Genomic DNA, 12,864 nt, shown 5'->3' with positions numbered 1-12,864 from the left:
TTTATGAATGTACATAGAGTTATAAATTGCGGCGAGATGGGTACAATATGACAAGACGTAAGGGTAACATGTATATTTCTTGTGAAGACAGACTACTACACACTAGGTATCTCAAAAGATAATGGCAACATCATAGATAGCCATAGAGAAAATGAAAGGGCATGTCACGTAAAGTGGGACTATATGCACACATATGATAAATGAAATCTCATCAAAACGCCTGACATCACGCAGAAAACGCCAAATAGTACAAATAAAAGCAACAAAAGAAAAGCCAATCCCAACGGCTAGTGTCCCGGCGACGTCGGATTGCTCGGCAGATACTCAGCCGGTACCTTGGGCACACGCGGAGACCCAATCGTCTGCACCATAGCGCGTTGCTGTGCGCGGATCATTTCGCGCTGACGCTCCTTCTCGCGGTTTGTTACGGCGCCACCTGTAAGTCGTCTCATTCCACTTCTGATCATGGACTCGAGGGAATGTGACCCGTCTGTCACGCTCCGTGTTGGCGGTCCCAGGGGATGCGAGATTGCCGGTTTGTTGATGATCAGGCGATCGTCCATGTCAGACATACTCTCTTCGGGCTCGTCATCGGAGAAGAAAGCTGATTCGTTGAAACCGATGGAAGGGGTCAGATTTTGTGGGTTGGATGTTGGCGAGAACAGATGGTTTACCGGGGACGTGACGGAACGAGCATGGGAGGCTGGACGTGATGCTTGAGTAGGCGCGAGAGGTGGCGTGCTTGTCACGTTGCTACTATCGATGCGCAGGTTCGGCGGTCGAGACTCAGCCAAGCCGTTATGGAATGACGACGATGAGGCTGTCCGCGCGAGAGACTTGCGGAGAATAGGTGCCGTCTGTTGATCGTAGCGATTCTCGCTGGTATCCACATAACTACCTGAGAACCCTGACAACATGGTGTCTGAAGCAGGTGTCATTGACGAATTGATTGTCTCTGTCTCCTCAAAGAAATCGTCCAGACTGTCCAGCTTCGACACAATGTCCCCCATATTGCCATCCATTTGCGTATCAATCGACTTCATCGTATCAGCCCGCATGGGAAAGAACGAATCATTGTATCCGTCCGCGTGGAACTCCACCTCAGTAGGAGCGGTTTCTTGCGCTTCCATGAGGTCAACCTCTGCGCAGGTGTAGAACACAGCGTGGACGTTGTGTCGCGTAATGCTTGACTGTGTGGCAGGCATAGGGATCGACCAGCCCGTCGGCTCGGGTATACCATACAAACTCTGGATACGCTCGTATTCTTTGCGAATAGCCCGTGACGACGAAGACGACGCCATACTCATCCGAAGATGATGTCGTTCCATGGGATTACCCGAGACAGTCATGATATGATCCATGACCTGCAGAGCCCGAGGGCAGAGATCCGTCTGCAATAGACGCAAGAGAGGCGAGATGAGATCAGGTCCGTGACATGTGACCTCCCCCCTTCTCATATCAATGTCCGGTATCAACGCACAGAGGACATTCATTACCTTTATCCTGAACCAGTCGGTCGTGTTGGTCAACAAGCCCATGAGGAATATCAGACCGTGAACGTCCTGTCGCGGGAAGTAATACGACCGGATCTCGGAAATGATATGGTTCAGGAAATCGCCCTCTGCCTTGTATTGCCCATTAGCGAACCCTAGAAGCGAAGCTGCCAATCGTGGACAGTTTTCGCTTTCTGCCACGCGAGCCAACATGGTGGCACGAGCAAGAGTCTTCGGGTCATCGACCTCCGAATCGAACTGATGGAGGAAATGGGCCAGGTTGGCGAGGATAGTAAACAACAACCGAGATCCGTCGCCAATAAGTTGGTTATTGGGAAGACCACTCAACCGATGCAGGATATCCAACGTCCGACTGAGAGACTCTGAAGACTTCAATCCCTTGTAGACCAGATTTTGAAGGCCATCAAAGCCACCTTCCCATCTGGGAGGTTGACCCTCGATAAGCTGTGTTACCACTACCGGATCGCTCATGTCGATATTGTCCATGAATTTCTCAAGCATGCCGATACTTTCAATGAACTCAGTCTCGTGAATCGTGTTCAAGCATGCGCAAGTAGTCCAGAAGAGCTGGGGATATCGCAGCAAATCAGCCGGCGACAGAGAACTGATTATAATCTTCAGCGTCGTAAGGATTTCCATGGAGAATGTCTGGTAGTCAGCCTCCTCGTCCGCAATGGTGTTGGAAAGACGAGCAAGCATGTCCGCAAGCATTCTAGAGTCCAACGACGTCGAGATGCAGCGGAAAATTTGGAACGATCGACAAGCAAGATGACGGACAGGACAGGAAGTTGCCCAGTTAAGTGCCTCCTTTGCCCAGAGATCATTGACACCTTCGTAAGCAAGGCTGAAGAAATCAACAACTTGACGGGTCACCGTAGACATTGACAGCGGCACTCGACTCGCCTCATCAATATCCTCCTTGTCGCTGTTATCCTCGTAATCCCAGACAACCTTTGCATCACTCTTGCGGATGGATTCCACGAAGTCTTCAACAGCCTGACGAGTTTCCACAGGCGCATCGTCCTCAATCTTCGCAGCCACCAGCTCATGGATCAGATGTACCAGCATTTCCCGAGCCTGCTCTTGCACAGTGACGGTGTAATGATCCCAGAGAATGAGGACAACATGGAGCAGCTTGACAACATCTTCCAAAGCCAGTGTGACTGGAGCAACCATCAAATCGACCAGGAAGATCAAAGCTACCTGACCAAGCGACAGACCTGCTTGCTTATTACCAACTGGCAACACCGCACCCAGATCCGCGACATACGGCAAGCTCTTGGTATCCGGAGGAGCAGGGGTGATCTCTTTCCTTTCCTGCACCATATTCTTGGGGATGACCTGCATCAGGAAGAACTCGATCACCTTTGACCCAGCGAGTGTCCCAGATAGGAATACAACAACTTGCTTGGCGTATTCGACAAAGTTCTGCTCTTTGCGTTCGAGGCAGAGGTTGATGATGAAATCGAGCACTAGCTGCACATTTCCGCCATGGGGGCCCGTAGCCAGAGCCTGCCAGAGGGCTTGTACCTCATTCGGTAATATGGTGCTAGAGCGGATGGTTATCTCGAACAAATTCGCGAGCAGCATATACGACTTGGCAGTCGGACCACCGTTGGGATCAACCTGGAGTTCCATTGTCTGCACCCACGGCAGAATAGCAGCGACCATATTCCGCTGGCTGTCAGGGCGAATATTCCTAAAGTGCAATGCGAACTCGGAGAACAAAGTAAAAGCCAAGTCTGAGTGCTGCTTTGCTAGTCTCCTCGACGTCTCGAACTGGGCAAGTTTGTAGACGGCCGTGGTCTTGTCAGAAATGCTGATGTCGAAATCTTGGAGTCGCGAACTCTTCTGCTGACGTTCTTCCAGAATCCGAAGCAGCTTAGCAGACTTCATTCTTATCTCGCGCTTCTGATTGCCGAGGGTAACGAGCACAGCACCGAGGATTCTCCAGAAGTTGAATTGATAATCGGTATTCTCTATGAGAACCTGAGTGACCACTTCGAAATAGCTCTCCAAAGCCTTCGGGCGCTCCGTAACATAGCACATTTCAATCGACCGCTCGAGCAGGTACGAATGCTCTTTGTTGTGGATGATGAGGTTCTTGAGTGCCCGTCTGCCAATCGCGTGCCACTTATCGCTGATGGTGTTGAAGATAATACCAACCCACGACAGCATACGTCCAACGTCGAATTGTAGCACCACGCCGGTTTCTGTAGTGATACTAATCGGACCTGCGCAGAGTGACGCCATGGCACTCAGAGCGGCCGCCCGTAAATTCTTTTTCTCGATTTCCATGGCGGCAGCAGTGTTACGCATTTCGCCTTCGTGATGGGCGAACTTCCGCATGTGCTCCTCCCTTTGGGAGATCTGAGACTGATTGGGAGAATATCCACACCAGTCCTCCATCAGCGAAAAGGCAGACTTTCGTGACTCGAATGGTATCCAGCGAGAAGAGTCTCCTATTCGGTTGATAGCCTCGAAAAGCTCTTCCATCAACCCACAGTAATGAAACCGTAATCGCTGGAATTCCCAGTCATTCTGGACCTCTGAATCGCTTAGGAATATGCGTAAGTCCTTGGTGTAGGTAACGAGGTTGTTGACGATCCAGTCGTCATTGTACACCTCAGGTTCACGAAGGAAGTGAGAGGTCAGTTTGTAAACATGCGTGACCTCTGTTCGTAATCTGTCCGTCTTTCTGCTGCGTCGAGGACTGCTTGGGGATCGGTAATGTACACCGATTCTCATCTTGGCTTCTTCGTTGCAGGTCGTAACGGCGTACTGCAATGATTCAAGCAGGGTACGGTAAAGGTTCTTGTTGATAGAACCCAAGGCTGCCACGATGGCACTCCGGATGGAGTCGCGTTCAGCCGAAAGTAAGGGAATGACAAACGCGAACAGGCTCCGGGCTGAACTGATCTTATCCTGCGATTGCTGTTGACCCTTGGACGATTTCCGAGCATGCTGGGCATTTGCCAATTGGCTCTGCGACTGCGCACCAACACTGTTCAGGGTGGTGCACGCCATGACCAGATACAGCTTCCACTGTTCGACTAGAATTTCGGCTGTCATGCTGTTACGACCAAATGTACGAGCCTGTGTAACGTCCACTGGACCATAGTAAGGAGGACGGGGATTCTCAGCAAGTGCAGTGATCGTCTTGTGCATCTGAACCAGCCTTGCGCAGACTATTTCTCTGCCCAGAGTGACTGCAAAAGGGCACGTCTCGAAGCTGATGCGAACGATGTTTGGAAACACCTTGGACCAGAGAGTCGAATCATACGACACCTCGCTGCTGCACAATTCGATCAGAGTGTTCTGCAAAGCACTCTTTCGCTTGCCTTTTTGGACGCGACTCCTTTCGGCGACTGTGAGTTGTTCGTCATTGACATCCAAGATATGCTGCGAGTCTGCTTCGAGAATTCTAATGATTCTCGTATTCTCTTTGCCCAGGGCGTTGTCAAATTCCGTGATCAGCCGAAGCACCGTAATGGCAAATGCACGGACCCTTCGCGATTGTGAGCATAAGAAGAACAGTCCATGAGACTCGATTTCTTCGACGTGCGCAAGGACGGTAGAAAGGTCCAGTTGCAATGCCCGGCTTCCGGTACTAGACTTATCCCCAAGATCTGTCCCCGCGCCCTTGGTCTTCTGCTTGATCTCCTCTATCCAGATTCCCAGCAGTTCAACATAGAGTCTCAGAGTGGATTCAATGTGCCCCGGTCCTAGCATGCCTTCGTCTGACATTGTAGAGTATCTAGCGTCGAAGTTGAAGATGAACCTGGCAAATCCAATAGTAACTTGCTGAGCGTGCGACTGCCGCGCGATAGCCTTGAGCGATTCGGCAGATGACATCGCGATGTTTGTTTGAACGTGGGCGGTCCCGGTACACAACAGGTTGATTAACGAGTTGAAAGGAATATGGTCAGACAGGCAACGAGGAAGTGCCTGAACCGCAACATACATCAGATCATAGAAACCCTGCTTTTGATCTCCGGTATTGATATGATCGTCACGCCGCGTGAAACCAAACGCTTCTGAGATGGGTGTCTTTGGGGTGGACCCGCCAAACTTCTCGTCCAGAACAGCCTGTCCACCAAAGGTATTATCACACAAGAGTGTGATTTTGCCCAATATCTCACAAAAGCGAACATAGAATCCTCTAATGTTGTCGCTCAGCTTAGCGGTATTGAGAGGACGCACGGGTGTCTGGTCGTCAGTAGTCTCTGTAACACCTGGCACACGTGGATCAGCAAGGACTTGGGGCCGGTGCAGAGGGGATGAGGTGGCAGAGATATCAGTAAATGGGTTAGGAATCGACCCCGTAGGGAAAGGAGGACACAGTTGGTCACAATTCTCTAGGTCTGTCACGATCGATATGAAGGAGCGAATCCCGATAACCATTTTCTCTGGTTCCATCTGTTCGATCTTCAAGTCTTTATTAGACAGAAAGATGTCCGAGTTGATCAAAGGAAAAATGATGTTGCGAATGCAGACGTCGGGATGCTTGAACCCAATCATGCGGATCAATTGGATTAGAGGTTCAGCGACGGCTGGTTCGGTAGTCAAGTATGTCCTCTTGCCTGGAGGAAGGGCTATCTTCGCAACTTCTTCGACTCTACGAAGAGTAGTTGGCGGAGGGTCTGTGTGGCGGAAGAAATATGTCCAAAGTAGACGACACATGGCTTGGAGGGCGGGGCCCCTTGTAGGACGATCCTTCAGTCTTGGGGGGAGACTCATGATGACCGCAAGCCATTGTGATGAAAAGGTCTCCTTGGACGATACGCAAAGAAGCAACACGTGTAAAGGAAAGGAAGCGGCCCAGTGACGGGGTTTAGTGAGCATCTGCGACAGTCGAGATTGCACGAGCTCTAGAAACTCTTTCCATTTAGGTAGGGATAGGTCACAACCAGGATTTGCGGCCACAGGTAGAAGTAGCTTCTCGAAGATGTAGCAATAAGCCTGCTTGATGCGCTGCCCATGAGCATTGCCAAACTGACGTGCCAGAGATCGCATGAATTCACATGATTTCGGCCATGTATCTGGTTGTGTTCTGATTTTCAAATGCCTCATTCCCAGGATTAGGAGCTCGATTCTTGCCTCCCCTTCTTTGGATGGACCTCGAAGGGCCTCCTCTTTCTGAAACCGCTCCAACTCTGACAAGAAGCGATTCGAGACGCTCGAGAAGTTGCTTTCACTCATAATGCCGAGCAGCTGACCGTATATTCTCCAGTTCGCCATTCGGAGGGGGGACGCTGAGATCTGATCCGGATCCACGGTCTTGAGTTGACCAAACACGATATCCTCCAAACGGTCAGCCATATCGAGCGTTATTGAGGCGAGGTTACTTTGATTGAAAATCTCAATCAAGACCCGGCATACGAGGTAGACCGAGACCGTGGCGCGTCGCTCGGCCAAGTGTACATCTTCTTGTCTGGATAAAAGGGTACTAGGAGGGGCGGGCGGGTCAGAATTAGCAGCTTGTGCTTGTTCGGCAGTCATCTGTACAGGTTCAGTATTCCGTCGGAGCAGTGCAGAAGGCTCTGGGGGTGAGGGCTTTGGCTAGTTGTACATGGGTGTATTAGATTTGGGAGTCATGGTTCTGTTTGGCTTGTTCATTGCATACCTGATTTGCTACGTGCTTGGCCGTAATCGCTGCATCCCCTTTGGCCTTTCGCCAAAACATAATAGTATCAATCAGAGGTTTTGGCTTTTGTCGCGATATATGTCCGAGCGCTGAGATCAATTGATCGAATGTCGGATCTACTCCTGGGCCGCATACTTCTTCAACCGGGGCTTCCAATTCCCCTAATTTCAATATAGCCTGGTTTATTTTGTTGTCCGCTTGGCCAACAAACTGATCATTATTAGCAAAATTCACGCCCTTAATCCTCAAACGGAGAAGTATATCTCACCGAGTTGAAAAGATGGTGCAAGGCATATTCGCCCACCGTTCTCAATTCAATGTAATGTCTCGAATGCGAACGACTATGCGAGCGGTCCTGCCATGTTCTCCCATTTGAGTTCATCCTTCTGTGAACATGGCTTGCCGGACTGCCATTGACGATGCTCGGAACATTTTGATCCTCCGATGATCCCTGTAATCCATGGCTCGAACCGTTGGCTCCGGGGCTTTGGTAGGTTGACTGCATATCGGGCTGTTCCAGACGTCCGAATGACGGGAGTTCCTGATCATGGGCGCCAGCGCCACTGCTAATACCACCACCACGACCCAGCGATGCGATCAGTTCGGGACTCAGAGGACTATTCGAGGTCGACGAAGCGGCAAAGCTCGGGTTACGGGAGTGTTGGATTCCATGAACAATCGACGTCTGGCGGTGATGGCCGTAGGAGGAGTTGGATGGGCGTCGTTCTAGTCCAGCATCGTATCCTAAATTGGGGCGAGAGGGTCCAGAAGTCTCGGGGCTCTTGGAATGGGATTGACCACGACGGTTGTTCTTAGGTTGTAAAGACGAGGTATTCACGGCGGAAGGATCCAACGCTCTCCCTCTAGTAGTCGCAGCAGAGGCTTCCCGACTATGCACCGCGGATGCGGGAGTACTCCTTGAAACGAAACGATCCGGTGGAGATGCGAGGCTATGGTGCGACACAGGGCTCGAATCGTCGGGTATGAGGGGCATCGGGGTATTGGACTGCTGGACGGGGCCAGTTTTGATAAAAGGATGCGAAGCCACTAGAGAGCCATTGCAGAAGCATGCGAGTCAGTGATAGCCTTTTTTTTTTTTCTTATGTGTCTCTGGCGGGTGATTTGCAGGCGCGTATTGCATGAATGCCGAGAAGGATGATTCATGGTGGAGGGGGAAGATAAATTGGAGGCTGAACAGAGCTTCACTCAAGCCACTTACTTTTGATAAGATTATTAGGGGCCTGCAGTGTTGATTCTTTCGATTTTCAGCACTCCTGAAGCAGTATTATATCCCAACGGCGCTCAGCTCACTGCCCGGAGCTCCCGCTTGTTAGAGTTGTCGACTTGAAGGACACGATCGAGTCGCACATTGTCGCTCAACAGTCGACGGATAGCATAAAGGAGGAACTGCTATTGATGCTCGGCAGAGAATGTATCAGATTTAAATCGTATGAGGAATGTGAGAATCCCCTAGAAAGAGACGATGATGAAGGAGGCTGGTTGTTGTTCCTGAAGGGCGACCGGAAAAGAGGCGGAGAAGAAGTCGAAGCACGGGGATCATCCAGTTCAGGAGAGGTCAGGGAGAAGTATTTTGTATTGATATTGCTGAGTATATCTAGGAAATAGAGATATCTAGACTTTCTTTTGGATATATCTTAGTATTTCTTTAATTGTTAAGTAGTGTGATCTATTCATCTAGCTACCAGGGGTAGTAAAGCTCCTATCAGGACACATTAAGGACACAGTGAAAGCAAACCTATACAAAGTTCGAGAGACATTTAAAGCTCGAAACTAACTGTATAATAAGCCCTGATATATCCTCCGTTTCCAGAAACATGTGGGGTGCTTTTAATCTTTCAACTGTTCAACGCTCACGTGCTGCAGACATGTCCTCAGCGTGCAGCGCAGAGTACGGAGTACAGAGTACGGGATATGCCATTCATACTTGATTCGGCAAGATCAATTATGATACTGAATAGATTCTCAGAAAAATCACAAAAACATGGGCGAGCGCATAGTGTAAGTACACCTAGGCTGAGTCGAGGTGATGGACTTCATACTCCGTACTCCGTACAGGGGCAAACTCAAAGCACCCAAGCACCACAATATCCGTTAAGCTATCAACCGTACAACATGATTGCTCCAATACGAGCACGCTAGAACACGCACCAGTTGCTATCCATACAGACTACGGCATCTCGTATCCCCAGACGATCTCTGCGGTGATCCTCGGCGGCATTTACATTTGGACCAAGCTGTACTCCGTATGGAGCACTCCGTACGACCTGGTACATTCAGTCGAGTCTTAGAATATTCCGGTTCGAGTGCATGCCATAGATAGAGACTCGAAGCACCTTTTATATCCTTCTCGTCGATGATACATGGAATTCATGGCCGCTCCCTGTGCGGAATCTGTCCGTCCTCTTCCGTCCACGAAATTCCCACTATGCCTCCGAAACGACCGGAATAATGCTTCGATCATATGTAGGAAAACCTTACGCTTTGTCCTGTACTCTGCCGTCATTTCCCGGCTGCATTGAGACCCCGTCTGTCTGTCATTCGGAATATCTCATCCGACCGTACTCATAGATACATTCATGACGGCTCAACATGATCGATCTCCGGAGTTGAATGTGGGGTAAAATCGAGCAAACCTTCGGAAGGCTGAGAGAACACCTCTCTACGGAGCATCTTGCCTCTTTCCTCGTCCCCCGGCTCTTCGTACACAGCGTGGGCGAAAGGCGGAACTCGGCTAGAGCCATAGTTCGGCAGGCTGTTCGGGAGATTTCCCTCATGATTTGACCGACAAAGATGGAAGCGCCTCATTGCCACCCCCAGACTTGGACGGTCTTGTCCAGCTGAGGAAGACCTCGTGCCAAATTTTTAGTCGACCAAGCGCCGAAATCTCCTTCCGAGTCGACTGTTTTCTCGGGCTGACGCTCGGGTTGACTGTGGTGGCCCCAATCCCCCACCAGAAGGAGGATGTGGTTATATATAAGCGAGCGTACACCGTAGGATTCCTTCTGTAGAGGACATTCTGTTCTTTATTTTTCCTTTCCATTTTGTCTGTTTCGAGTTGTATGAGTGCAACTTCCCGAGCAGACATACAGATCCCGTGACCGCCTGGAACAGACACGCACTGTGGGATAATGCAACAGCCCTCATAATAGCGCCGGCTCTCTTCCGCTATCACACCACGTCTATCAAGTGCTGTCCTTTTCTTCGCTTTCTTTATTTCTATTTTTTTTTCAGCTCTCCTTCTTTCCTACTCTGCCATCCCCTTTACTGAGTGCCAATTGTTGCGTTCGAGGGGCCTTTGATCTGGATATCTGGGAGGTTTTGTCCTCTCTGGCCTCTTCTCTCTTTCTCTCTTATCCTCTTTCCCCGCCCGGCTTGTCTTCAGACTCCCCCCGGCATTCTTAGCGCCAGGGGAGTTCATTCCCTGGTTGGATCGCTCGCCTGATTCGATTCGGTACAATTGTCATTATGGCACAACTCGATATTCTCGACGTGGCCGTCCTGGTGGTGCTTCTGGTGGGTAGCGTTGCCTACTTCACTAAGGGTACTTACTGGGCGGTCCCTAAGACCTCTGCTGCGACTCCGGCGACGAATGGAGTTGCAAAGCCCGGCAAAACTAGGAACATTGTGGAAAAGATGGACGAAACTGGCAAGAACTGTGTTATTTTCTATGGATCGCAGACCGGAACCGCCGAGGACTATGCGTCTCGGTTGGCTAAGGAAGGATCGCAGCGCTTTGGCTTGAAGACTATGGTTGCTGATCTCGAGGATTACGATTACGACCAGTTGGACACTTTCGGTGAAGACAAGATCGCATTCTTTGTGCTTGCGACTTATGGTGAGGGTGAGCCCACGGACAATGCGGCCGACTTCTACCAGTTTGTCACTTCCGACGACGTGGCTTTCGAGAGTGGTGCCTCCGCTGATGACAAGCCTCTGTCTTCGATGAAGTTTGTCGCCTTTGGCCTTGGAAACAACACCTATGAGCACTACAACGCTATGGTCCGTCACATCGATACCGCCCTCACGAAGCTGGGTGCGCAGCGCATTGGTGCTGCCGGTGAAGGTGACGATGGCGCGGGTACCATGGAAGAAGACTTCCTGGCCTGGAAGGAGCCGATGTGGGCTGCTCTGTCGGAATCTATGACCCTGGAAGAACGTGACGCTGTCTACGAACCGGTATTCTCTGTGTCGGAGGAAGACTCGGCCAGCCCTGATGATGAGAACGTCTACCTCGGTGAACCGACTCAAGGCCATCTGGAAGGTCAGCCCAAGGGTCCTTTCTCTCCGCACAACCCGTTCATTGCCCCCATTGTTGAATCTCGCGAATTGTTCAACGTCAAGGACCGGAACTGTCTGCATATGGAGATCAGCATCGCTGGAAGTGGCCTTAACTACCAGACTGGTGATCACATCGCGGTGTGGCCGACCAACGCCGGAATTGAAGTCGATCGGTTCCTCCAGGTCTTTGGTGTCGATGACAAGCGTCACACGGTTATCAACATCAAGGGTCTTGATGTTACCGCTAAGGTCCCTATTCCGACCCCCACCACCTACGATGCCGCCGTCCGCTACTACTTAGAAATCTGCGCTCCCGTGTCCCGTCAGTTCATTGCGACTTTGGCTGCTTTTGCTCCCGACGAGGAGATCAAGGCAGAGATCGTGCGCCTGGGTAGCGACAAGGATTACTTCCACGAGAAGATCACCGATAAGTGCTACAACATCGCCCAAGCCCTGCAGAGCCTCACCTCCAAGCCGTTTACCGCCGTCCCCTTCTCGCTGATCATCGAAGGCATCAACAAGCTTCAGCCTCGCTACTACTCTATCTCGTCTTCGTCTATGGTGCAGAAGGATAAGATCAGTATCACTGCTGTCGTCGAGTCTACTCAACTGCCTGGTGCTTCCCACATTGTCAAGGGTGTTACTACGAACTATCTCCTGGCTCTGAAGCAGAAGCAGAACGGTGACCCTTCGCCCGATCCTCATGGCTTGACCTACGATATTACCGGCCCTCGCAACAAGTACGATGGAATCCACGTGCCTGTCCATGTCCGTCACTCCAACTTCAAGCTTCCCTCGGACCCGGCGAAGCCGATTATCATGGTCGGTCCCGGTACCGGTGTTGCTCCTTTCCGTGGTTTCATTCAGGAACGTGCTGCCTTGGCTGCTAAGGGCCAGAACGTTGGCACTACGGTGCTGTTCTTTGGTTGCCGCAAGAGTGATGAGGATTTCTTGTACAATGATGAGTTCAAGGTTCGTTCTCCTTATTTTTCTCTCCGATACATTTATAACGGTTGGCTAACATTCTACTTATAGACCTACCAGAACCAGCTTGGTGACTCCCTGAAGATCGTCACGGCCTTTTCGCGTGAAGGTGCCCAGAAGGTCTATGTCCAGCACCGGTTGCGCGAGCACGCCACTCTGGTCAGCGATCTCCTCAAGCAGAAGGCCAACTTCTACGTTTGTGGAGATGCAGCTAACATGGCCCGGGAAGTCAACCTCGTTCTTGGTCAGATCATTGCCGAACACCGTGGCTTTGGACCTGAACGTGGTGAGGAAATGGTCAAGCACATGCGCAGCAGCGGTAGCTACCAGGAAGACGTCTGGTCATGATATTCCATTGCATTGGCTCCATTTATTCGAGTTCCTTTTTTATTTTTTTTTTCCCTGATACATATATGTTCT

The 12,864-nt window shown here is 50.7% G+C and overlaps 3 protein-coding genes across 3 annotated transcripts; 1 reads left to right on the top strand and 2 right to left on the bottom strand.

The window, feature by feature from the left end:
• Positions 1-287: 287 nt before the first annotated feature.
• Positions 288-5,480, bottom strand: TAO3_2 (cell morphogenesis protein PAG1; the record flags this gene model as incomplete). The annotated part of the gene is made up of 1 exon (XM_043281307.1): positions 288-5,480. One exon carries the CDS (start codon positions 5,478-5,480, stop codon positions 288-290), a length of 5,193 nt encoding a protein of 1,730 aa, XP_043138799.1.
• A 1,919-nt stretch (positions 5,481-7,399) lies between these two features.
• On the bottom strand, positions 7,400-8,381 carry TAO3_1 (cell morphogenesis protein PAG1; the record flags this gene model as incomplete). The annotated part of the gene is made up of 2 exons (XM_043281306.1): positions 7,400-8,208; position 8,381. Coding segments are annotated over 2 exons (810 nt in total).
• Positions 8,382-10,647: 2,266 nt separating this feature from the next.
• Positions 10,648-12,792, top strand: cprA (NADPH--hemoprotein reductase cprA; the record flags this gene model as incomplete). Its single annotated transcript, XM_043281305.1, has 2 exons — positions 10,648-12,432; positions 12,496-12,792. The coding sequence occupies 2 exons, from the start codon at positions 10,648-10,650 to the stop codon at positions 12,790-12,792; spliced, it is 2,082 nt and encodes a 693-aa protein (XP_043138797.1).
• Between the last annotated feature and the right edge of the window lie 72 nt (positions 12,793-12,864).

Source organism: Aspergillus chevalieri, chromosome 6, assembly GCF_016861735.1.
Source record: "Aspergillus chevalieri M1 DNA, chromosome 6, nearly complete sequence".
In the NCBI taxonomy this organism is placed as follows: domain Eukaryota; kingdom Fungi; phylum Ascomycota; class Eurotiomycetes; order Eurotiales; family Aspergillaceae; genus Aspergillus; species Aspergillus chevalieri.
This window is presented reverse-complemented; position numbering and strand designations above follow the sequence as displayed.